The sequence below is a fragment of the Thunnus maccoyii genome, chromosome 12, assembly GCF_910596095.1.
Source record: "Thunnus maccoyii chromosome 12, fThuMac1.1, whole genome shotgun sequence".
In the NCBI taxonomy this organism is placed as follows: Eukaryota; Metazoa; Chordata; class Actinopteri; order Scombriformes; family Scombridae; genus Thunnus; species Thunnus maccoyii.
The window spans coordinates 28,810,442-28,837,689 of NC_056544.1; the positions used below are offsets into that span (position 1 = coordinate 28,810,442).

Sequence of the window (27,248 nt, forward strand, 5' to 3'; positions counted from 1 at the left end):
ATGTAATGACTGTTGTTGGGGTCGTATGCTTATGTTGCCAGGCAACTGACAATTATATTTGATGAAACTACACCCACACAGTGCTGATGAGGACGATCAGCTGAGTGTTTGATTGATAAACTGATTTTTCTAAACTTTAACTCTGATTGGTGTTTATTTAGTCATGAATTGTTCATGTTTATAGAGACTTATGATTTGAAACTTCAGTTTTCGGGGGCTTTAAATGTATCATGAAAACCACAAAAACGGTCTGTTTGACCTCTGACCTTCTGCAAAAGAGCTGCAGTGCATCTGAACCAGAAGCCATTTATAACTGCAGACTGAATGTTGTTAAAACATTTTATTAATGACTCATTAATCGTAATAACGGCAGACTTATTGGTTTATTAGAAAGTAAAAAATTCATGACCTTTAACTAATCTGCAGAATTGATGACGTATAATAGAAAAAATTAGACCCATTAGTCTTTATTGATGAAGAGGAGATAACAGAAAAAGTCTTTTTTAACAACCTGACAAAAAGTTGTTGTTATTAATGGTTTATACTTGATATATTAAGCTTTAGTAAATGTTTTTATTAACCATTAATAAAACCAGCTAGTTAAATCTTATAAACCCTTTAATAAAGGCTGACTTATTAGAAAATGTTACCAATTTTTTCCTTCTCAGACAAAGTTTAAACAATGATTCATTAACTATAGTTCATTTTATATAGTATGTTATATACAGTATATTAGTATATCAGAGTAAAACCTGGATTCCTGTAATAGAGGTCCCTTTAAATATGTATGAGGTGGACAGGCACAACACTATCAGACAAAAAGTAAAAGCCAAAAGTAAATTCAGAGACAGTCCATCTCAGTCACCCACTCTTCCTAAACAAAACGTGTTTAGAAGCAGTTCACCCAGCCCTCCCTGCTCTCAGCACGATCCCGATCTCCCTCTGAGCCCTGGGGACCTGGTATTGATCGGTGCCTCGTAGGTAGTGATTGGACATGAGTGGATAATTTCCTTTGCTGCATTAGAGTCCATTACTGGCCCGCTCCCCGGAAAGCGATAGACATCCTCAAAAGAAAAAAAAAAAAGAAAAAAAAAGAAGAGAAGATTCTTCTTGGAAAAGCAGTCTCCTCTGACAAATGATTTGCTGGCTGAGGCTCCTCGAACTTTATTATCGGGTCCATTTGGAGCTTGATAATAAGATCCTGGACAACAGCAAAGGAGGTCAGGTCAACAAATTAGACATTTTGTGTCCCTCTCTAAAGCCTTGAACAGTGGCCAGTTTTAAGGATGCTGCGTATGTTCAGCAACAGTCCAATTACTATAAAAAGAGGTTTAATCTATATTTTTAATAATTTACGCCTTTCAGCAAATCCCCGGTTTAGATTTAACCTGTACTGTGAGATTGGTCTTCCCTCGTCCATTGAGCTTTGTGGTTTAAAAGGCTTTTTGAGGAGAAGAAGAAGAAGAAGAGTGTTTTTTATGCTGGTCAGATATCAGGGATTTCAACTAGCAACCTTCTCATCATAAGATCCATTCTCTTATATTCTCGCTATTCTTCTTAGTATCCTTGTTTTTTTTTAAGTTTTAAGCAGGCAAAGCTCTTTTTGTCTGATGCTGTGAACATTCGGTTCATCCATTCAGATGTTGCACTGTGGATTAATTTGTTTGAAATGTCTATTTTAAACTTGATTTACTGTGTGTGGAACATTTAAAATCTGTTGTGAATACAGATGGAAGTAATACTCCAGATTATAGGCTGTGGACTCTATTTCCTTTTGTAACTAAAAGCTAATTAAAAACAGCTCTTTTGTTTAAAAAAAAAATCTAGACCACAGAGGTATTGTGCTGCTCCAGTTAATGCCCATTAGTCCAGTAGTCTTTTGATTACAACTGTTGTGGAGCTAGAATAATTTCACATCCATCTGGGCTCTTAGAATATAAAAATATCAAACTTCTGTTACATCTACAGCATCTGTAGTTTATGGTTTTTCACTTTATCTTTATTTGAATCCCCATTATTTTCCACAAAATGGTCACTAGTCTTCCTATTGTCCACACAACAGATTTATCACTGTACTGTATTTTATGTCTATCTACAGTATAACAGTTATATAATTCAGTGTAGGAGATGGAGGTTCTCAGAATGATAGCTGGTCTGATTCTTTATTTAATCATAAAGAAATCTGAAGAAATATTTAACTAAACGAATCTTCAGTTCATGCCGACCTTCTTCAAGGACTTAAGTGTGGTGCTGGACCCCAGTTTTAGAACCTCCAATTTAAGCTTTTAGCCCAAATTAAATGTAGATTACACAAACAAGAACAGCTGTTTTACTGCTGAAAGGAAGAATCAATAAATTAACTCAACTGACAGGAAAATAAGCAGTGAATATTTTAATTAATGACCTGAAGAACTATTTGATTATCATGTACAAATACTAAATATTTGCTGGTTACAGCTTCTTAATTTTGAATATTGAGAAGTTAATCTACTCAATTAATCTGAAAAATAATCAGTAAATTGATTGATTATAAAATTATTGTAGGACCTCCCTACAAAACTACATTTAGAAAACGGACAATAAAACAGATTTATTGATCAAACTACAGTAAAATGATTTGGCTGATCCTGATTTGGACGATGCAGTGTTTTGCTCAAAAGCACTAGCTTTATTGGCTTTTAAACGGTGGTCTTTTTTTATCCAATGACCACGCTGCTGCTATGTAACCACCAGCTTCTGTCAGGGTAGTGAGAGGAGAAGGAGGAGGAGGAGTAAAAATCTAGCTTTTCAGGGTGGCAGGGAGTCCTGTCATGAAGACATGTAGTAATTCTCTCAGAGACCCCTGTGGCCACTTAAAAGGCCCTTAAAAGCCCACAAAAGAAACTTTCCAATTATGTCAGGGACCCCCGTCATTACCCATGTAACCTCTAAAGAAACACTTTTACCCCCTGGAACGCCTAAAGTAGCAAGAACCCTTAAAAGAAACCCTGTGACCTTTTCTAGGACACAAACGATCTATTAAAGACTCCCTTAAGAAACCCAAAACCATATTTAAGAACAATAAGTACACCTAATTTGTATTTATTTAATTACATTTAAGTGAAATTTTATCAAACCACCCCCTTTGTGGACCCCTTAATTCTTCAACCACACATTCAGAGATCCACAGCCTTTGTTTGAGAGGTAATGGCTCTGTCATTCATAGGCATGAATGACATGCCTATGAATGACAGATGCCTCTTCAAAATTCACAGAGGTTTGATAATGATGGTGTTTGTAACCCAGCAGGTTACAGGGAAGGTGCTGCGGGTCGCCACATCTCACCACATAAAGTATTCTCTGTGGCAGGGAGACAGACTGCTGCTGCTGCTTTGTGATGTGATGCAGCTCATCTCTTTCTTACTGTGCAGAAGTAGTGCGTGCATGGGTCTGGAAAGTTATCTCCTCCATCATATTAATGGGATAATAATGTGATTGATTGCTCATCTCCCCGGGGAAATGGTCTTTTTTGCTTCCTGAGAGTGCAAGACTCATCAGGAGGACTTGCAGCTGACTTGGAATGATTCTTGCTCAAGAGCTCCTCAGCAGGGTCACTAATCGGCCACATCAGAGGAGGGGAGGAGGAGGAGGGGGTGGGGGTGTGTGAGCCCGGGTTGTCCCCTTTGGAGGACGGCCTTTCTTACTCTAACGCTGCGCAGTAGCTGTCAGGTTTCTCGGTGGGGACTAAACAGGCGGAGGAGGAAAAGAAGAGGAAGAGGGGGAATCCGGCGCTTCAGGACGGCTGAGTCCCGTTGCGATGCATGGATGCTGCTTGGAAATGCTCCCCGGGTCTCCGGAGCGCATGAGGCGGTTCCAGCCGACCGACTGCCCGCAGCACCGGGGGCATCCGGCCGCTGATCCGCAGCTCTGCCAGGCTGCCACACCGTAAGTTCGGCTACAGGAGGACGGATCGGTTCGGTACGACATCCACGGAGCGGAGGCACATCCGCCGACGGCGCCGTGATCTGATCTGGAAGCCCGAAGGCTGCATTACATCCCTGCGTCGCAGCGGTGGTGGATACTGTGTGAGCTGTCGGGTGGCATCTATGCAATTTTATTTCGACTTTTCATTGTATTATGAGCACAGAGGAGGGAGAGGCGGGTCCAGTTTGTGGGGAGGAGAGGAAGGAAGAACCGCAGGAAGGCACCACCATCACCCATCGCCACACCTGGGAGGAAGGCGGACCACGCGGCTCCCAAGGACATCCGCACCCCGATGATGAGGACGAGGCAGAGGAGGAAGAGGGCCGGGATGCATGTGGGGGGAACGAAGGGAATTTCAACGAGGAGAACAACGAGGAGAATTTTTCCAGTGAGGATGGGGCGGTCGGGGGCAGATCATGCAAGGCGCAGGCGATGCATTCAAACTGCAGCAGTGAAACCTGCATCCCCACTCCCAGCTGCCGGATCTGCTTCCAAGGCGCAGAGCAGGTAAATGTACCAACATGCAGGTGAAGCCATTAACATGTCTGGTGTCATCGTGTTGAGCTGCTCTGGCTCTGGCATTAGCTCTATTTGTGTAAATGGTGAAAGTTGCATTAAATTGAAGATGAAGATACAGTCCTCACAGTACCGGATCCTGATTGGTTGACAGCAGCAGCACCTCTAATTAAATAAAAGGTAAACCTGCAATGGAAGTTGTTTTTTTGTTTTTGTTTTTTTTGCGGGGTGGACAGAGAGCCAATCGGATCAAACTGTAACAATTTAAACAAAAACATCAATGTTATTTAATTGTCATATAAAAGTTTCACACATGGCAGAATGGGATGTCATTCCTCACAGGACCAGATGATAAAACATAAAGTAAAACATAGGACACATGTGACAGTATAGAGAAAAGTGAAATTTAACAAGGAGCCTTTAACTGTGCTGCAGTGACTTCAGCACCATGGACAGCGCATGCATCAGCAGTTTTAAAAGTGAGCCTGGGGGACCTCCAGGGGTCCTTGAGGAGCCTCCAAGGGGTTCAGAGCATAATGAGGACTTATTTTACTATCTGCTGTAACAGCTGAGTTATATAACAATTATGTCATTGCTGACAGAGAGTCAGAGGTTGTGGACAAACAGACAACAGTACAAGAGACAACAGTACAAGAAGTGGCACTGATATAGATTTTTTTCACATTTACATGAGCATGAAATGCAGGTTTAGGTGCTGAATCCAGAGCAGTTCTGAGAACAGGACATACCAGTTAACTGCATTAAAAGGTGTCCAACTCTTTGTAGTTTTTTTTGAAAATTTTAAAATTAATCAGTTAGTCAATGGACAGTAAATTAAATTGGTTTTATTAAACCATTTTGATATTTTTTAAATTGATCATCTTTGTTTTGTTTTTTCTTGCCAGCAAAATAGATTTTTTCATCAATTTGGGCTCTGGGTAATTGTGTTGGGCAATTTTTCTGCTTTTTTTTTTTTTTTTTTTTTTTTGATATAATTGACTAAACAATTATTTGGGAAATAATCACCAAATTCATTGATAATGGTAGTAATCATTAGATGCAGCTCTATCAACTGATGCCATTTTTTTAATGAGGCCAACCTGAAGTTCACAAGATTCAGGTATAAATCTAATAATATATCATTATGCAGTATCAGTAAAGCTGAAACCACAGGAAGCTAAAGGGAGTGTGACCCGTAACCACATGAACCTCCATGGACACAGTTCTTGTATCTTGTCAATGAAATGACCAAACTTGGGTTACTGTTTTTGTTGAATGGTGAAATCTTTAAATGTAACAGCATTATTCCAAATGTATGTGTTAAATCTGATCTTTCAAAGAATTTGATTTATAACATTGTATGTTCTGACATTAATTTAGTCCTCATTTTGCTGATTAACCATGTAAAGGATCCCTGGAGGTCCCAAAACCTCACTTTAGGAACCACTGACTTGCGTTACACAATAACAACTTGTACTACAGTAAAAAAATAAAGTTGCCTATGAATGAAAAGGATAAATTAATATGGAACAACAATTCAAAATTAAATCAGCTTGCATAAATGCCCACAGCTAAAATCAGTTTGTGCTTGTTGAACAATTTCAGCACCATGGACAGAGCTTCAAAAGGTCAGCAGTACGACATCAATAAATGTTGATTTCCTGCAGGCTAAAATGTCTTGTTTGTTAAGATTTGTCCTTCATAAGTTGCTCCTGTTCCCAAACTAGTTAAATTATGAGCAGATTTCCATTTTAGATATTATTCTTATCCTCAGTGACTTAAACTGTAGTTTAGAGCTAACAAATAAGCATCTATCTGAAGTTCACTTGTTGCACACACCTCCAAAAGCTTTACTGTCCTAAACTGGACTGTTTTGTTTGGTTTCCCAGGTAAATAAATGCCCCTGATCAATTAAAACTTGGCCAATCAAGTTACATCTGCATCCATTTTAGCTTAATGCACTCCAGCAGAAAAATACATGTAATTTCTTCTTCTTTTTCCTTTTTTGATGATTGACTATTGGAAGAGCTGAACTGAAGACCAAAGAATTCAAGTGTACCTGTACAGCTACAATAACATTATTATTAGGATCATTTAGTGATGGATTAAAAAAAATATCATGGCTTATTTTAGCAAAACTTGAGCCATGTTTTCCTTGTTTTGTCAGTCATAAGCAAATGTCATGTGACCATCAGCATGAAAATTCAGCTCTTATTTCAGTGGTTCAGGTTAGATGCAGATGAACTTTTTAGTCTTGAAATTAGATTGTGATTATTTCCATGCAAATATCTAAATTCCCTTACATATGTCTCATTGACACATGTTTTTCTTGTTGTAATCTTGTTAAAAGTCATCTTGTTATAATGCACTTACAGTGTAAGTGATGGGGGACAAAATCCACAGTCCTCCTTCTGTACAAAAATGTATTTAAAAGTTTATTTGAAGCCAATATGAAGCTTCAGCCTCCAAATGATTCAAATCAAGTCAATATCTTTCAAAGTTAAAGTCTTTTTAGTGCCAAAGTTCCTTTTTTTGTTTTTGTCCTTCCCCTACAGCTGAACAGTAAAACACTTCTCCGTCGAGACCGAAAACGAAAGAATTCTCAACTAAAAAGACTAACTGTCGAAGATATTCACTTGATTTGACTAACTCAGATTTTTTAAGCGTCATTTCAGCTTCAGATAAACTTTTAAATATATTTTTGCCCAAAACAAGGACTGTGGATTTTGTCTCCCCCATCATTTACATTATAAGCACATTATAATGTTCTGTTGATGGTCAGTATGAACAGGAGGAATGATGACAGCAGGAAAAACCTGTTTCAGTGTTCGTTTGGGCTCCTGACAATGTGTTTTAAGACTAGTCTTACGATACCAGACAATCAGACTGCAGCCACACTGCTTTGAAAAGAAGCATTTTGACACCATTCCATCAGTGACTTGAGAGCAGGTTTTTTGCTTTTGACAGCTGATATGAAATATCTGATCATACAAAGTAGAGCAGCAGCAGTTGAATTTGTCCTGTAATGGACATGAAGGTGTTAATGATCTGTAAAGAATTCAAATAACTTTCCTTTGTAAATTCTATTTATTTGACTGCTTTGTCAAGTTAAACAAAACAGCTTTACAATCTGCATTTAATTTATTAGTTAAAGTTGCTGTAAAACAGTTTCATCAGTTTGAGTTCAGAGGACAATTTAGCTGTCCTATAATGCTCTAAATGAAATTAAAGATTTATCCACTCTGACAAGATAGATTTGTCAGAAGCACTCTCCATTATTAAAATTGTCAAAAATGTTAATGATATAAACCATGAAAAAAAAGAAAAAAATTTGCCCAAATCCAGATTTAAAAAATTCAGCTTTGTCTAAGCCTTTTCTAATCCTGTCATTGATGCTTCATTTTCTTCCCAATCACTCCATCTTTACTTTTCATAATTTATATTTGATGGTATGGCTGAAAGTTTATATTTTTCGTTGTGACTTTCAGTATTTAATTCAAACTGACATTTTGTTGTGCCAAATTCCAGAAAACGTAGTAAGGCGAGTTTATTTGTGTACCATCTTTTAAACACTGAGGCAATTTAAAGCATGTTGAGTAAGGTGAAGAAACAGATTAAAAAAACGAACGAATAAAATCAATCAGACTAGAATAAAATGTTGGTACTGATAAGAGCATTATTCTTATTAGGGTGGAAACAGCATTAATGACAGATTTTATTGTCATGTGTGGTGTTTTTTTCAGGTGTTTTATTTCTGTGGTAAAGTCAGCTCAAGTTAAAATCCTCCCGTAGAAAACTAAAGTAATACTGGTCAGTTGTGCAGTCAATAAACAATGAAACAAACTGCATCACATCCGTCATATCACACGTGGATGACAAAGACTGAACCAAAATCTATTTATAATAAGTATCATCCCCAAGTGATGCATCCGTCTAACTGTCTGCACGTCTTCCTGGAGGCGGATGGACAGAAGTGGACCTGCAGGGACAAATGGACACTCTGTCCACCCATCTCTGAAATCTGACACTCCGCAGGCCTATTTGCCTCGTGACAGCGAGCCTCGATGAGGGACGATTCATCCCTGCTGGAGCTTAAGGGAAAGAGAGGAGTCAGGGCAGTATAAATGCCTAAGTGAATATCCTGTCTTCTGAACGTGGGCTTTAGCCTATTAGCAGAGCTAATCTAATAGCTCTGCCTCCGGGTCCAGACTGATATTTGATTTTGATACAAGTCCCGCAGGCTGGCCAAGCTCACCAGTTATCAAGAAGACTGTAAAACAGAAATTTGACACTTTAAATATTCATGTCCGAGCAGACGGAGTGAGAATGAGATCTTATTTAACACCGGAAAAAAAAATGAGCATCAATGGATTGCCATTGTGAATTTTAATCAAATATGTTTCAGAATGACCTTTAGAAACCAGCGCTGCTTCATTCACAAAAATGTGCAAGAAAGTGACTACAGTTTAAGAGCTTGACAGTTTACATTCATCACTACTCATCAAAACTCATTGTGTGTATCCTCGTGATTTACAGATGTGTTGAGGCCATTTCCTTCCTCATAAAACATTTGCAAAAAATGATTTTTCTAATCCTACATTGTTTATATCCACATTTACTGGCTTACAGTCTTCTTCCTTTCTGCCTTTGTTGGTGCATTGCTGTGTTTCTCAGCACATTACAGCCAGCAGTAGATCAGTGGAACAGTGTGAAATGATTTGTAGGACTGTATATCTGTGTGCATGACGCAAACAAAACGGGGACCCACTCATAAAGAACTGCTTCATATCATTACTAGAGGTCAAAGACTCCACAGGGAACCTTTAATTTTGGAAACAGCAGATAACGATCCAACTCAAGGTCCACTTACACGCTTGCTCTCAAGCTTTCAATCATGTCACAAGATCTTTATCAGCAGATGGAGTTTGCTCAGTTGTGATGAAAATGCAGATGTTCAAATCTTTCATCATTTTGAGCAATTTTTTAGGACTTCTCATCCTTGTTGGCTTCAGATTTGAGCTTGACAGTTCAAAGAAATGTCCTTGTGATGGCTGGTCAGAGGGCATCGCTTGCCCCTTACTCTCGCTGAGTTGTACCATTCAGTGAATGTGAGCAGCTAAAGGTGATGGTGCATTCCTCAGTGAAGTGTTCCTGAATAACTGAGGATAAAAACTAAAAAACACATTTGACAGCTGCTGCCAACAATGATGAAAAGTCGTAAAAGTGTCAGATGATGGAAAGTTTGAAGACCTACGGTTCCATGTCAAAAGAGTAAACTTAATCTGGTAAGAAGGATGAATTTGAGTTGAGACCTTTTGTCAATTATAACAGTTTTTTGACGATATAGTCGTAAAGCTGCTGTAATTGATATTTTTGACTTAAGACCCCAAGACCCCATTTGATGCTACTTTAGACCTCTCTCCACTACATTTCAGAGAAAAATATTGTACTTTCTACTCCACTTCATTTATTTGACAGCTTTAGTTACCTTTCAGATGAAGATTTGACACAATGGATAATATGAAATATATTTCAGTAACTGTTCAAATGATCCAATATTTCACCAAAAATTAAAGATTAAAGGAAAGGTCCAAAAACTGAAACTTTTTTTTCTTTCCTCTCTCGTTAATCATCTCACGACCCCTCAGATTTATCTGGTGACCCTTTGGAGGGGCCCGACTCCTAGGTTGGGAACCATTGGAATAAACTAGCTAACTGTATATAAAGTAGTGTAAACTAGCTCCACCTCCAGCAGCTACAACAGTAACATGCTGCTCTAACACTGATGCTTCACTATTAATAATCTAATGATGTCATATATAATAATATATCAGTCAGAGGGACCAAACCACTACTTTAACTGCAATACTTTAACCACATCAAGCTCATAATACTTAGCCTATGTACTTACAGTAGTAGGATTTTTCAGGCAGGACTTTTACTAGTAATGGAGTATTTTTACATTGTTGTATTGCTAGTTTTACCTAAGTAACGGATCTAAATATTTCTTCCACCACTGGTATTGGCACATATCCAATGTGTCAGTGTTGTATTTACAGCTTGTTTCTGCTGCTCCCCAAGTGGCTTTTTTTGGGGGGGGTTCAGTTGCACTGCAGCTAACCACTGATGAAGACCGTGAGATTTGATTGAAGGCTCCAGGAAAAGTTAGTAATTGGACCTTGGGGCAAGATTATTGTGTGAAATTACTATTTTCAAGGTGAAGAAAGAACTTTCTTGCTAGGTGTTACGGTGTTATCTACAACCGTCAACTGAAGCTTGTTGACCTTCTCATAGACTCCAGAATCCATTGGCCTTCATAGGTCTAAAATAAGTGAATTGAATTCATTAAATGCCCCCTTAGAGAATTCAGAAACATATTAAAATAGTACTTGATGTTGGTTTTATTAATCACGGCTTCAGTGGATAGCTGACCTGCGTCAGTTCATTCAAGCGGAGGCCTCTGAGGTCCTTTTAAACCCACAAGGTTAATATGACATGATGAAAAATGAGCTCCCTGACCACTGACCTTAATATACTATTAATATGCCATTCACAACTGAGCTGGCAGGTCAAAGCTACAGTAATGGCTGCTTGAGGAATGCCTCGAGCAAGAAAAAAACCCCATCAGAACAAATAGATTTGGCTGCAGTGATTAATGACATGCTGCATCCCGTCGTTAATATCCGCAAGTGTTGTAGCTTTGAGAAATGATCATTGATCTGAGCGATGCTGGCAAAGGCCTCTGGTGAACAAGTCGTGCGTTTTCTTTGATGTTTAAGCTGATGGGAGAAAAAGGCCAAGGTGAGGCATTAAAACAAGGGTTTCTAGACGATGGGAAAGTCGACACCTAGACAGTGAAAATGAAATGTACACTTAATATTAGGAAGACGGTTTTGATATTGACCCCAAAGCAGATAGTTTCTCTCTATTCCTGGAGAGATTTTGAGGTTTAATCTGTAACTGATGCTACAGGGCATGGTCAAAATTATAAAAACACTGACAAGATATGAGTATCAAGTAGCTAGTATAGCCACCATCTCTTCTATATTACATTAACTGTACAACCTTACAGGAAGACAGCAGTAAATACAGAAACAGTGAAGTTGAGAATACAGGTTTTCAATTTGAAAGGAGTAAAAGCTATAATATTATATTCCATAGATGTATTCATGTTGATACCACATTGACCACTGCTTGTCGTTCTGTTCTTCTTTGACCTTTGCCCTCTGTGTGGTCTCCAGGGCGACCTGCTGAACCCGTGTCGGTGTGACGGCTCAGTGCGCTACACCCACCAGCACTGCCTGCTGAAGTGGATCAGTGAGAGAGGCTGCTGGACCTGCGAGCTCTGCTGCTACCGTTTCCATGTCATCGCCATCAACATGAAGAGACCGTGGCAGGTAAAATGCTGGTTCTTACACTGCAAGTTTGATTTAGAAACAGCAGCCTTTTTTAGTTTGAAATGAAATGGGCTGCTGTGGTGTTTGGACGACTGAATGAATGGCGTCAAGAACCAGCACATTAAGACACACCTATGTAGCTTTGTATCAGTAAAATATTGGCCACAATATAAATATCTTAATATGGCATTCATCATAACAAAAGTGTCTAGAAATGAAAGCCACAATTGTAATTTATATGTAAAAATAAAAAAGAAAGAATTAGCAAGTAGTTACTAAAGGGGATCTTGTGTGCTGTTCTATGGTGTTCTGATGTCAGATGTTAAACATGATTAAGGTTCCAAAACTTGAGGTGAAAATATGTAGAAATGCTGCCTGTAAGACAAAAACCAGGGTTTCAACCTGCTCTGAATTCTCCGTTTGCAAAGATTCTTCACGGATTCCCACAAACGGCCGTCCATTCAGTTGCCTTTGTTGCTAAGGAATTTACCATGGGTTGTTCTCGTTGTTCACTTGCATTCGGGCTCGAACATGTACGGATATATTTGACAGTTTCCATTTTTAGTAAAGAACAAGAAAATAAGTGAAATTTAGAAATTTAGAAGAAATTAAGTTTGTTTACTTAGCCTCTGGAGCTGGAGGAAGCTTCCTGAAGCTGACCAATCAGAACAGAGTGGGCTCATCAGGAGGAGGGGAACCTTACAGAGACAGGAGCTAAAACAGCCTGTTTCAGACAGAGGCTGAACTGAGGGGCTGCATAAAGAGCAAGTATAAGATAAATAAGCAGTTTTTTTTTAACCGTGAATCATGCAGAAATATTCCAGTTGAGCCCAAGAATATAAATATACACCTGGCAATGTGCGTCCCCTTTAAGACAACAAATAATAGTATTAAAGAAAATGAAAAAAAAAGATTCTACTTGCAATGAGAGTTTATAGGGAAACAGGTTAGAGGGGGGATTTAAGATTCTTAATTTTAGGGATGTTAACAGTATTTTGTTTAGTGGTTGACTTAAATTTGCAAATGATAACAAGTCCTCAAAACAAAACACTGAAATAACTCACTTGAGTTTTCTGATCTGATGCCGTTAAAACCAGGATGACATTGTCAGTACTCTTTTTAAACTGTTACACAAGGTTGCTACAAAAAAAGATTGATATAGTATGAATGAATGTTTTCTGAACTACCACCTTTATGTCTCAGTTTAGTCATCTAAAAGTTGGTTAAGGAGAGGGGGACAGATGGTTGTCATAGTTAAAGAAAGAAATGAAGGTGGGGATTTACTTAATAAACTCACAGCTCAGTGTACGTGGATATATATTCATTAAAAATCAAGTTCTCTTCTTCCTGGAAAACCTTCTCTTCAGATTGTAGTTTAAGTGCCTGTCGAACGATGTGGCAACAAACTGCAGCCATTAAATTCTCACTGGCTTTTTTACTGCTGTCTACAGCCATAAACCTTTGAGGTTACAGTTTTCTCCTGCAGAGCGTGCTCTCTAAATTCTTATGGAGGCATTAACAAGAGATTGTTTTTATAATCTCAGATGTATTGACCGACCAGCTGGATTTATGCTCAGAAATATTCACAGCTTCTCTGGTGGAGGAAAGCAGCCACACACAGCTGAACTGGCAAAAAAATTTAACCCAACTGCTTCTGTCCGAGCAGTTCATGCAGAAATGTTTGCTTAAGTTCAACTTTAATACTCAAATATACTGTAGTGCACCAACTTTATTATTATGTCAATTTTCTGTCTTTACCCTCTGAATAAATGCTTAAAATGGTAATTTTTGTATATGATTCATGCTCATAAAATGTAGAACAAGTGAGCCGAGCAAGCTGTTATGTCAGGGTTTTAAGTAAAAATCAAATCAAATCTTGTCTTACACATGCACAAAAATCAGGTATATTTATACTATGTAACTATGTATACTGTTTTTTTTTACAAAAGACTATCTGGAACAAAAAGTTCAAACTTATGGTCGATCTAGCAGCATGGCTGCAGAGCCTCAGCAGGAAGAAAATAAAGTGCGTTCTTCATGAAAACTTTTTTTTTTTGGCCAGAGCTGATCACTCAGGAACAAACGTCTCTAAGAAAACCAAAACCAAAGATGTTTTAAGTCATCCCATTATATGATATGTACACATACAGACTCAGTTTCCTTTAAGGATAAATACAAACAATCAACTGATCTATTAACAAGTATCGTGTGTGTATCCAAAGCCTGATATATCTTATTCCTCTGTGCTGTAGACCTCCGTTGTTGTCCAAAAACTATTAAAAACACATTGATGAGTCACAAAGCTGCATGTTCCTTCATCATGAAGAGTTTGGGCTCATTAGTTTGTTTAGAAACAGCTCCAAAGACTAATAACAGCGATCACGTTTTCACTCTCCAGAGAGTAGTTCCATGCAAGGCAGAGAGTAGTTTTACAGAGCTTTGCTAGCTTGTTGTGCTACATATCACAACCTATTGACTTTGTAAGTCATGCAAAGATATTCCAGTAGAGCCACAGAATATAAACATAGACCTGGTAATGTGTATATGTCCCCCTTAAAATGATGGCCCACCCTATTACAATGAAAAAACTACATCTGGAGTTATATAGTGAACGTTTAGTTTCAAGAAACCGCAGAAATAACGATGGTTAGTTTGGTATCTTGAGGCGAATGTAGAAGTGATTGTGAACCTGCTGAGTGTTTCTGTTTCCTCTTTAGGACTCTGCTGTCAGTTTGGAGGCTTAAAATATCTGCATTCTGGATCATTTCTTTTACTGAGGAACACTCAGGTCTTTTCAAATCTGTTCACTCCAGATGGGACTTGAGTCATTGGCAGAGTGAACAAACACACAGCTGAGGCTCTACTTTCTGTCCACACAGTCTGCCTAAAGTCTTTTCTCCTGTAACAAGCACTCTGCAGCCTCACAATCTTCCACTCAGCATCAAAAATGTTCTGTTTCCAAGTTGTTTTCAGCTAATTTATTCTGTGCTTTCTTGTTCTCTTGTCCTCTACTCTCCTATTTCTCATTTTCTCTTGTTATTGATTTGACTCTGGCACACAGATTTTTCCCCCAAACAGCTTCTCCCTCCTCCTGTCCTCCTCCTTTACATTCTTCATAGCCTCTTCCCACTTCTTTTTGGCCTCCCTCATCTCCCTTTTGGAGATTTTCTCATGCCTGTAGCAGGTTTTCAGGGCAGTGTGGAAATGCCTGGTCATGATTTTGCGTTCCCGGCCTCTCACATAACCCGTCCTGTTTTGGCTGATGTGGTTTTCCAGGCTGGTGACTGCCTGAAGGACAGAGAGACGACATGGTCTGTAGCTACGAGACAAGGTTTTTCGGTGGCAGTAAATCTGTTTTACTGACTACTTAAACCTGTAAGAAATGATATTTTTGGGCACTCCTGCCAATTCCTGAGAAAAATCTCTGGCTGTTTTGTGGCTAAACGCTCAGCTATGTTCACCAGCTAGTTGTTAACTTTGTCTACAGTTTGGTGCCGAGCAGGTAGTGTACAGTGGGATTTTAGTCAGTCAGTTTAAATGCTTTAATTACCAAAAACTAAAAAAACATCCACCTACATTGCATGGGGTCTCAGTTAACATCTGCATGGCTCTACAGCCATTCAGGAGGGCTATATTATTATTATTATTAGTAGTAGTAGTAGTAGTGGTAGTATTTATAAGTAGGAAAATCTGTTTTCTGATTTCGGTGAACTGATCCCTTAAACGGAAACAACACTTTCAAACACACATCTACTTATCCTCATAATTATGTGGCTGTTTGCGTGTGTGTGTGTGTGTGTGTGTGTGTGTGTGTGTGTCTGTGTGTGTGTGTGTGTGTGTGTGTGTGTGTGTGTATGTGTGTGTGTGTTTGTGTTTTCTTACCTGTAGCATCCTGTGGGTGGCGCTGCTCAGCAATTTACCCCAGTTGAATGACAGTCTGCCCCACAGGGTTTGTGCCTTCACAGACAGACATAAAGACATCTAATCATTCAGATTTAATCATTTATCACAAATACTACCAACACTAAAGATACTACTACAGTAATTACTACTGCTGTTACCACTCTGGTCGATATTTAAATTGATCTTAACATCATAAAACGAGAGGAATCAAAACATGTTTGTTATTTTTAGACACTTTTCATGCAGAATAATTGGGGATTACTTCTACACCAAAAGTGCTCAAATGAAAAGAAGAATTCCATTTCATAATGAAAATAATCATTAGTTGCAGCCCTAATTTATATAGTACCCAGCAGTATATAGTTTACTTGACCAGACTGGACTATCTATAACATTAATGATAACTTTTTGATAAGTACATTTGTATTGTTGCTAAACATCTGTACTATTTTGGATGCAGGACTTTTACTTCCAGTGGTGGGAGAAGTACTCAGATAAAAACACTATTACGAGTAAAAGTCATGCATTCAAATTTTTACTTAAAGTGCATCAAAATATACTTACACATTATGCAAAATGGCCCATTTCAGAATAATTATTTTTAATAGATTTTTATTGGATTATCGGATAATTATTAAGATAAGACTTTAATGATCACTGTGGGGGAATTAACAAGCTACTGAACAATATGTAAAGTAATCTGAACCTATAATAACACATCATAATATGTTTATTATGTATTATTAATCTGAATATGCAAAGTAACTAGTAACTCAAGTTGTTAAATAAATGTAGTGGAATAAAAAGTATACTATTCGCCTCTGAAATGTAGTGGAGTAGAAGTATAAAGCAACAGAAAATGAAAATACTTAAGTACAAGTACCTGAAAATTGTACTTGAGTAAATGTACTATGTTACTAAATTCCACCACTGTTTACTTGTAAGGAGTATTTTAAAATCACGTAAATGATCTGGATACTTCTTACTCTACCTGTGTCACTGCACCTGCAGCTAATGAAATGATTTGGTGAATGTGGTGGCGGTTAAATGCAGGTTTGAGTTATTTACTGATCACAAGAGACTGTCTGTCTTTACCATCTGTCTGAAGGATGCGTTGTCTGTGCGCCTCTCTCTCTTCACCCTGCACATGCGGCTTTTCCAAGTCTTAAACGACAGAGGCATGACGAGGAGGAGTTGAGTTAACTCTGCGCGGTCGTGCAGACAAATGAACGTTTGTAAAAGAGCGAAGTCCGCAGAGTGAATAAAGTTCCTTTGTGACGCTACAGAGTCCTTTGATGCGTCACCAGTGTTCTGTGATGCGTCAACTGACCTTCATAATGGTCAGTATGAACAGGAGGAATGATTATTGCAAGAAAAACCTATTTCGGTCTTCATTCGGACACCTGACTGTTGTTTTAAGACAGACTTGAAAAATTGTGGACACGTCTTCAAGTGCAGCTCGCTTATAAGTATTTATAATTACTTATAATTATAAATATTCTACAGGCTAATTCAACAGTTTGACTTTGACTTTCCCCTTCACACTTTGTTTTTAAAGAGTTTTTGGACTTTATAGTCCCCTAAGTAACCTACATAAATAACCTCCATGTAAATAATAACTGGTGTTCTTAAATTATTAGGCTATCTTGTGCGAACATGATAATAACTTGTTCCAGGATTACCGGGACACCTGTGCTGTATATCTCGGGTGCAAAATGACTGTTACTATAAAGTTACTATAGTTAGTGGCTAAAGTGTCTCAAAAATCTTGAGAAAAAAAGCTAAGTGTGGTAAAAGACCTAAGGTAAAATAAATAAATTAGGCTATATTGTGCACACGGTGTCCGCACAAGATTTGTTTTAAATGTCAGGATTTCAATCTTTATTTATATAGCGCCATATCACAACAGAAGTCATCTCAAGGCACTTTTCACATAGAGCAGGTCAAGACCGTACTCTTTAATTTACAGAGATTTGTTGGCTCTTACTTTATTCACAGCAGACAGATAGCATTGAACCAGGAAGCACTATATCAAAAAAAAAATCTAAATCAAGTTTATTTATAAAGCACATTTGAAATAACCAGAGTTGACCAAAGTGCTGTACAATAAAATAACAAAAGTGAGTTAAAACAACATAACAAGGTAACAGCAAAAAAAACGAGTAGAGATGATATAACAATACTATCCCATAAATAAGTGATAGTAAAACATAAATCTTTAAGGACACTCAAAAGCTCAACAGACCATGTGGGTCTTAAATTTAGCCTTAGTGTCTGCAGAAGGGGAAAGTTTTGGGGCAGCTACAGCAAACGCCCAGTTGCCCCTCAACCTTGATCAAGGGACAGCCAGGAGCAGCTGGTCTGAGGATCTGAGAGATCTGGGGTTGGAAAGGGGTTAGAGGAGCTCAGAGATGTACTGAGGTGTCAGGCCGTGTAAAGCTTTAAAAACACATAAAAGGACCTTAAACTCAGTCCTATACTTGACTGGTAGCCAATGCAGGGACGCCAGTACAGGTGTGATGCTGTCTCTCTTCCTGGCACCAGTTAGCAGCCTAGCAGCAGCATTCTGCACCAGCTGTAAGTGAGACAAAGATGACTGGCTAATACCCAAAAAAAAAAAGAGCATTGCAGTAATTCAGTTGAGAGGAAATCAAGGCAGTCTTCAAGTCATGAAATGAGAGCTTAAGTTTGGCGATGTTTCTTAGCTGGTAAAAAACAACCTTTGACAACAGAGTTAATTTCTTTGTTAAATTTTAAAGCTGGATCGAAAATGACACCAAGATTTCTGGCATGGGTATGAAGGTTAGGGGCCAGGAGCCCAAAGTGATTAGCGATATCCCCAATGGAGTTGGAGGGAACAAATAAAACTACTTCTGTCTTACAAGCATTTAACTGAAGACAGTTTTGTGCCATCCAATTTTTTATATACCAGTAACCAGTAAAATTTTCAAACCATAATAGTCAATTCCATTCCATCAGCTGGAGACTCTACATGTCTTGAGCATCATTTTATACATATTTCCTCCAAAATTCATACAGGTGACAGGAAACTTTGGATTCTCAACAATAATTCAGATAAGATGGATATAAAAAAAAAGATAAAGTTGGATTAGCTTTAAAAAGCTTGTTTTCTTGTACAAAGTGAGTTGCAGAGCCACCACAGGGACCAGCACAGTGCTGGGATGTGCCAATTTGGAAACCGAATGTGATAAAACAGCTTTTTTTTCTTGAGTGTTGATGTGCATCAATGCTGGGAAATAGGACAGTGGTGTGTCCTGACCACAGTGAAGTGTGTCAGTGCACTTGTTGCTTTTGCATACAAAGTCTTTAATCTTTTTCATGTATTGTGTCTTGTCTCTGTCTGCAGTGGCAGTCCATCACCATCACCCTGGTGGAGAAGGTGCAGATTATCGCGGTGTTTCTGGGCTCTCTCTTCCTGGTCGCCAGTATCTCCTGGCTGCTGTGGTCAGCCCTCAGCCCGCAGGCAGTCTGGCAGCGCCGTGACGTCCTGTTTCAGATCTGCTACGGCATGTACGGCTTCATGGACCTGGTCTGCGTAGGTGAGCCTGGGAATGATTCATGTAGAATTTAAAAACAAACAACTATCCTCTGGGGTCAATCATACATGAAGTATTTATCTGCTGTTGTGGCCTACAGGCCAAACACACAACTTGACATTGAAGTGACATATTTCCAGATGTTACGGAGATGTGTGATACCAGAAAATGTTTCAGTGATTTAAATCATTGTCGGTAATGTCAGGCCTCTGTCAGTCCCTCAGAATGAAATGGTGAGGGCTGACATTCACTCTCACACTTAATTGTATGCAGCTCGACATTGTTCACTTTTATTTTACTTCATTCATTTATTTATCAGGGACAAGATTCATTAATTAACATTAGTATGAGGTAAATGTGTTAGATTTAGCCAAAAGGCTAATTTTCAGTTGCAGTCCTTTGTCAGACCAATGAAAAAACACACCAAAAAACTAAAAAGCATCAAAGCTTAAGAGGATAAAGGATAAATGAATAGAAACCTCATTACAACCATTACAGAACGGACACATACATGCACATAAAACAGTCAGAAACTGACAACAGGCGCAAAGACCAAACATCACAAAGAATTAGGAAACTATAATCTAGTCCATGTTTTCATTTGTTTCCTATCTGTGTAATGGAAAAAGGCGATTACACTTTTTTCTCTCTTTCTCTAGGCTTCATGACACAAAATCTAAAGCACTGATGGATCATAGCGTTAGCTCGGTCATTGAAGTAGAGGCTTTCATTAGCTAATTGTTTTTTCTTGCTTTATTCATGCCTCATATCAGCGGCTCATTTACAGGCTGCTTAGCTGCCAGCTGACTAACAATGTTCACTCATCTTAATACAAGTGTGCACAATACCCATTGTTATCTTTATAACCTTCCCCACCAGATCTTAACTGTACAACCATTTCCTATAAATTGTCAGTTCCTTTTCACCAGTTTCTCCTGGCTGAAATCTCATTGGTTAGACTAATCATATTGATATTAAGATCCCACAGACTATTTTACTTGTCTCAGATATGGGGACTTTATATTGTATTTGTTCACAAAAAAAATGTTCATTACCCGTTTTTTTTTTAATGTATAGGCTTAGAAAAACCTGAAATGAAAGCCAAAGTGTTACATATCTAGAACAGGGTTTAAGAGTAAGTGCAGAACTTACTGTTAACTGGTGTTAGTCTAGAGAGAAGTGTATGTGTGTTCTTGCTAGGATGAGGTAGCTGAAGAGGCTTTTTGGTTTGTTTGGTGGATTGAGCAGCATGCTGCTTGTGATGGTTGCATGGTGGCTCAGGCAGCATATTGGCTTAAGATGCTGTTTGTTATTTCATCCAGTTGCTGGCTCAGGCAGTGTGCTGGTTAGCTTACTTTGTTGTTTGGTTCATTTGGTGGCTCTGCATGGTATTTAGCCTAACATGGTGTTAGCATGCCAGCTAACCTAGCATGATGTGGTAAATATGAGTGTATGCTTTGTTGCTTGCTATGATGAGGTAGCTGAGAGTGATTAAATGGCTGTCTCCTGGTGGGTTGAGCAGAATGATGGTAATAGCAATATGCTGGCTAGCTTTACATGGTGTTAGCTGGTGATATTGTAGACAGCATGGATATGACTTGCTATAGAGGGTTGTGTTGTGTGGGTGCAGGTAAAGAGGGGGGGTGGTTCTAGGATGCTGGAACACACTGTTGAGCCTTCTCGGTGTCGTTTGCCCAACTCAACGGAACACCAGCTATTGAAAGGGTTGCCCACCTGATGATCGAGTAGACTTGCCCGCATTCTTATACTCATACACATAAGTTCACATTGAAACGATGTTCCTTTATTTGTTAGACAGGTCTAGTGACATATTAAAGAAACGTTTCTCATGCGAGAGGGGTTGCTAATTAGTGGCTATTGATAAGACTAGTGGAACCAGTAATGGTGGTTGGGCAACTGAGCAGACCATAGCATTGCTTATCCAGCCAGTTGGGTCAGCCACTGTAGGTTAGCCTGAGCAGATACAACATAGATATAAGGCTGCGTTATGCTGATGATTATCTGCTCTTTGCTAGGATTCAAGGATGCTTTAAAGGTTAGATAAAGTTTTCTGATATAACTCTTTGTAAGACTAGTGATGCTAGATAGGTTGGGATGATGGCAGCATTAAGATGATACTGCCTATCAAACCAGTGGGTCCAGTTACAGTAGTTTACACTGAGCAGATACATTGTAGATATAAGGCCGGGTTAAGCCACTGAGTATCTGCTCTTTGATGATGTCAGTTTGATGAGATCTAAAATGTAACAGTAATGTATCAGAGGATCAACATTTCCTTTAATGTGCCCACTTTTGTCCTTGTTACAGGCTTGATTGTCCATGAGGGGGCAGCAGTGTACAACGTCTTCATGCGCTGGCGGGCCGTCAACCTCCACTGGGATGTGCAGAGCTACAACAAAGCGAAAGACATGGAGGAGACGAGCACTGGCCATTCCTCGTTGGGCCCCAGGACACTTTGGTTGCCTCTGGCCACCTTTGGACCCAACGGCCCCTTACACTCCACCCAGCTGGGGCCACAGCCATGGACTTGCCTCTGCTTGGCCCCCTTCTGCCCCAGCCTGGTGCCCCGAAACAACCTCAGCCAGGACAGCGACTCAGGAGAGGTCGTTATTCGTGTAACATCGGTGTAACAATAGGCAGTATTTATGCAGGAACAAAACATCTGATGGTTTACATTTGGTGGTAAAAATCTGAGCTTCTCTGGGCAGTTTATAGAATTACACAGTCTGAGTTTTTTTGTTGATTTTCTTGTTGCCAAATAATTTCCTAGTGAGTCAGAGTTGTTTGTTCGCTCTGGGGCCGGTCCTCAAAACAATATTAACAGTTAAAATAACTCTGATGTGTTGGCGTTGCCTTTTATACAGTCCAGATCGTAAGTATTTGGACAGTTACACATTCGGTTTGAAATAAAGTAATGCATACTACATTAAAGTGCCAAGTCTCAGCTTTAATTTGAATAGGTTTACACCAATATAGAAAGAACTGCTTTGAAGATATAACTCTTAACACAGTGTCCAAAGTTTAGGGGTTCAAACGTAATTGGATATTTGGTTACTAAATGTTTGTTGGGCAGCTGTGTGTCATTTCAACATTAGTTCAGCACAAAAGAGCTTACATGTGGCTCAGAGTTGACTGAGAGATGCCATTTAGATTGAAGTGGAGTTGTCTGTCAATATGAGGTGTAAAAACGTGACAATGCAAGTGAAGTAGATAATAATGAGGCTAGAAAAAGCAAAAAGCAGAGATATCAGTTTACCAAAATCAACAGTTGGGTACATTTCCAAAAAGCAGGTGTGCCCAGGAAAACTAGAGAATGGCAAACGAGGTGGTAGACCAAGGAGCACAAGTCTGGTAGACTGAGGAGCACAAGTCTGGTGGATGAGCAGAAATTCATTTGCATGGTGAAGAAAAAGCCCTTTATGACTGCACAGCAAGTCAAGAAACTTCATGACCAGAACCTCAGAGGATTTATCATAAGATGCAAATCCTTGGTAAGCCTCAAAAACAGAAATCTGATCATCAACCCTTATGTTGATGTAAACCTACACAAAATGAAGTGGAGACTTGGCACTTTAATGTAGTATCCATTATTTGATTTTAAATTTAATGTGCTGAAGCACAGAGCCTGAAGAATAAAAAAAGTGTTACTGTGAAATACTTCAGGTCTGGACTGTATGTATAGACAGACATGAACCACACCCATCTCCACACTTTTGTTTTTCCAGAACCCTCGTGGCATATGGAAAAGAAGATAGGTGCAGGAGTTAAAAATACTGTGCATTGACAATATAGCACTAAATCCAATTAGTTTGGCTTTAATTACATTAAATGTGGACTTAGGCTGATTTAAGGCATTCATGCTTGTTTGCCTTTATCAGGCACTTCTGCATAATTTAGCACCAAGCTTTCAAAAAGTTTTACAACTTGGATGATGATGTGAATAAAAGTTAGAAAATGCTTATTAGGATGAATCCCACGTCATGAATGCAACATTTGTGCAGATTTGTACAAAGGCACATACTTCATATCTTGGTAAGACAGAGACCTCTCCGAAATCACATGCATGTATGTTGAGCCTGTCATGTTCCTCTAGAACTTCCCATGTTCATGTCACCACCTCCACTGAACCAGGCTATGTTGTTGGCTAGATGTAGCTATTTTTTTAAATATTGCGTCCATTGGCTGTTGGTGGATAAAAAACACAGACTAAAGCAAAACAAAAACTTCTTTGCGTCCAATCTTAACGCAACTTCAGGCTCAGCTCAGCATCTATCAGCTGCATCTCATTAGGCTCAGCTGCACTTGTTACTTTTAGCTTTATTTTGTTCAGCGTTGAATATTATAATGCACACATTAACATGCTTACATAAAAACATCATGCTAACATTTTAATATTAGCATGTTAACATGCTACTACTAGCACATTATTATACCTAGCATGTTGACATGATAATAACATAATGTTTAGTATATTAAACATGCTAACACGGGGTAATTCTGGGCTTAGAATTGTACTGAAAGGGTGTACAGCTTTGAATTTACTAGTAAATCTTTCAAAAACTGAGAGCTTTGTATCTTTATCACTGTTTCTTGGGATAAATCTGCTTCATATTTTGTACAAAAAATATGCACTAATGGAGGACCAGATCCCAGCAAGCATTTGATGGACAAGGATGTAGAATTCAGTGATTCAGCAAGATAGCAAATGAGCACAAAACAAAAACTGATGTCAGAAAGATATTGAGGTTTCAGTTTAACACAATGCAGGCAGCAAATATGCACATATCTTAATGTCATTTTAACTTTATGTCTTCTAGTTTTCAGCATTGGCAAATGCTGGCATATCAACATCTGTTCAGTACCAGAATGTTTGCTGGGCTGCCACAAAGAATTGATCCTCAGATGATTTGTGCCGGTATAAATACAGCTGTTGAAAATTGTGGTTTTGATCTGTCTGTATGCCATTCTGTTGAGCTTCCAGGAGCCCTGTGGTGTTTGGGGTTGTGGGGTTGTGGGGTTTTGGGGTGGTGGGTGGGTTTGGGGCTCTGTTCTCGACCTCAGTCATTTGGGTCGTTAGATTTTTTTGGTGCCTTAGGAGGCTGGGTGACGACATTGCAATGTGCAGCACAGAAATGACTTGAATGTGACTTTTCCTGTTGGCTGTATTTCTATTTCTTTTGGATGTAACATGGATGTAATGTATAAAGAATATTTATATACACAGAGAGCAGTGTGGATTATTTGCCTGATTTCAAATTGAATTTGGCTGCATTTTGCTTTAAGGCTTTGCCAGGCAATAGCTCCAGGACAGCAGCAAGTGGCAACTGTTTGAGAACTACCCAGAAATCCCTTGAGATGACTAGGGCTGTAGTCAACCAAAGAAAATGTTGGTTGACTGAAATCGTACATAATCTTCAACTAATCAATTAGTCGCGCAGGTGGAGGGGGGGGGGGGGGGGGGGGGGTTAAAAATTGTTGGATGTTACGGGGCAGAGTAACATCAGCTACACATTTTTCCATTCACTATTTCTCTGTTTAGCGTCTTCAGGTTCGGCTAACCCATTGTTGCTAACTTTGGAGCTAAACTACTTTTTCAGCATTTGGGAAAATAACAGACGTGACTTTTCTTGGTCTTGAGAAGCTGCAGCATGTATTAACTGACACACTGTAGTCTGTACTGTACATTTACTGCCAGACTGACAACTTACTGCTAACCTTCTCCTCTGGTCTGCTTGCATTCACTGTCACTTTTCTGACGCTCGCTCTTTCCCACTTGTTACGCACATATATTACGCGCTGCCCTATTCCTTAACGGAGCTATCTTACCAAGAGTTTCCCAGGCAACGACACAGGGGTTGACTCCCGTTTGGGAACAACACTGCACAGAGCCTCCCAAACACTATTGAGTTCTGAATGAATTGATATTTGGCTTTATTTAATCCTGGCAGGGGCTCTCATTGTTATGATTACAGGAGAAACACTGATTCACCAAACGTTGAGTACATTCAGTAAACGCTCAGTAAACATTGAGTACAGTTAGACCTACAGTTAGACCTAGCAGTCTCCTTTCAGTTGGGTGAGTTCAAAGTTGTGAAAATAACGGGGGTGTTTTGAATATACCCCCGTTTTCACAGGTAATTTGTTAGGCTGTCCCTCCTGCCACAGGAAATAATAGATTAATCCTGGAAGGCTATTGACGTAGCACTTTTCTCCTTATGAAAGTAACACAGTGGTTATTTGACCAATGAGACTTTGGTCGGACAAGAGCATATCGACCAACTAGTCGACCAGGAGACTGCAGCCCTAGAGATGACAACAGCAGCCTCTTCATGTTAAGGCTGATGGGTCAAGGGATGCAAAAGGAAGATGTTGGTGAGTCCAGTTTTATATTTATGTGGGACTAGCTGATTTTGCTGCTTTTTTAGATTAAAATTATTTTGTCATTCCTTTGATTTGCCTCTTCATGACAACAATCATAACAATAACAATAACAGCAGCAATAGCCGGGGAAGAACACCATCAGGACTGCCAAGGACCGCGAAGGCTCGGGCTGCAAGCCAGGGTTTCCTGCAAGATGTGAAAGCACAAAAAACTCTGGGGAAGAGGCCAAGTTAGTAACATGCATTGATGGTACATGAATGCATACAGATGGAGAGGAGGAGGAGGAGAGAGGAGCTCAGTGCATCATGGGAAGTTCCCCGGCAGTCTAGGCCTACAGCAGTATAACTAAGGGCTGATCCAAGGTGAGCCTGACCGGGCCTAACTATAAGCTTTATCAAAAAGGATAGTTTTAAGCCTACTCTTGAATGTAGAGAGGGTGTCTGCCCCCCGGACCGAATCTGGAAGATGGTTCCACAGGAGAGGAGCCTGATAGCTTAGGCTCTGCCTCCCATTCTACTTTTAAAGACTGTAGGAACCACCAGTAAGCCTGCATTCTGGGAGCACAGTGTTCTAGTGGGGTAATACGGTACTATGGGCTCTTCAAGATATGATGATGCCTGACCATTAAGGGCTTTGTAAGTTAGGAGAAGGATTTTAAATTCTATTCTAGATTTTACAGGAAGCCAATGTAACGAAGCTAAAATTGGAGAAATATGATCTCTTTTTCTAGTTTTAGTCAGTACATGTGCAGCTGCATTCTGGACCAGCTGGAGAGTCTTTAGAGACTTGTTAGGGCAGCCTGATAATAAGGCATTGCAGTAATCCAGCCTAGAAGTAACAAATGCTTGGGCTATTTTTTCTGCATCTTCTTGAAGCGGAATGTGTCTGATTTTTGCAATACTACATAAGAGAAAAAAGGCAGTCCTTGAAATTTGATTTATGTAGGAATTAAAGGACATATCCTAATCAAAGGTAACTCCCAGATTCCTTATGGTGGTGATGGGGGCCAGGGTAATGCCATCCAGAGTAGCTATATCATTATATAATGTGTTTCTAAGGTGTTTAGGGCCATGCACAATAACTTCAGTTTTATCTGAGTTTAGTAGCAAAAAATTGCAGGTCATCCAGGTCTTTATGTCCTTAAGGCATGCTTTGAGTTTGTTTAACTGATCGGTTTCATCGGGCTTCGTTGATAAATATAATTGGATATCATCTGCATAACAATGAAAATTCATGGAGTGTTTCCTAATAATATTACCTAAAGGAAGCATAATATACAAGGTGAATAGTATTGGTCCAAGCACAGAACCTTGTGGAACTCCATGTCTAACTTTTGCCTTCATGGAGGATTCATCATGAACGTGTACAAACTGAACTACAAACTACAAACTACAGAGAGCTATAGGAACACATGGATCAATAGAGTTATGACTCATTGTCAGCCTGGCCAAAGTGCTGAAAAGGAACCTAGGGCTGTTTTTATTCTCCTCTCTTAATGCTGAGTAATAGG

General features: G+C 39.2%; 1 protein-coding gene across 1 annotated transcript; it reads left to right on the forward strand.

Annotated features, from left to right (window-relative positions):
* Positions 1 to 4,116: 4,116 nt before the first annotated feature.
* march11 (membrane-associated ring finger (C3HC4) 11) lies at positions 4,117 to 24,342 on the forward strand. The gene is made up of 4 exons (XM_042428300.1): positions 4,117 to 4,470; positions 11,721 to 11,876; positions 19,147 to 19,339; positions 21,665 to 24,342. Exons 1-4 carry the CDS (start codon positions 4,117 to 4,119, stop codon positions 21,985 to 21,987), a joined length of 1,026 nt encoding a protein of 341 aa, XP_042284234.1. The 3' UTR covers positions 21,988 to 24,342.
* Positions 24,343 to 27,248: the final 2,906 nt, after the last annotated feature.

Excerpts from the sequence above, each read along its gene's own strand:
- march11 (XM_042428300.1), top strand. The coding sequence starts at position 4,117 with ATGAGCACAGAGGAGGGAGAGGCGGGTCCAGTTTGTGGGGAGGAGAGG. Across the intron at positions 4,471-11,720 it reads GCTTCCAAGGCGCAGAGCAG|GGCGACCTGCTGAACCCGTG; the intron begins GTAAATGTACCA and ends TGTGGTCTCCAG. Across the intron at positions 19,340-21,664 it reads CATGGACCTGGTCTGCGTAG|GCTTGATTGTCCATGAGGGG; the intron begins GTGAGCCTGGGA and ends TCCTTGTTACAG.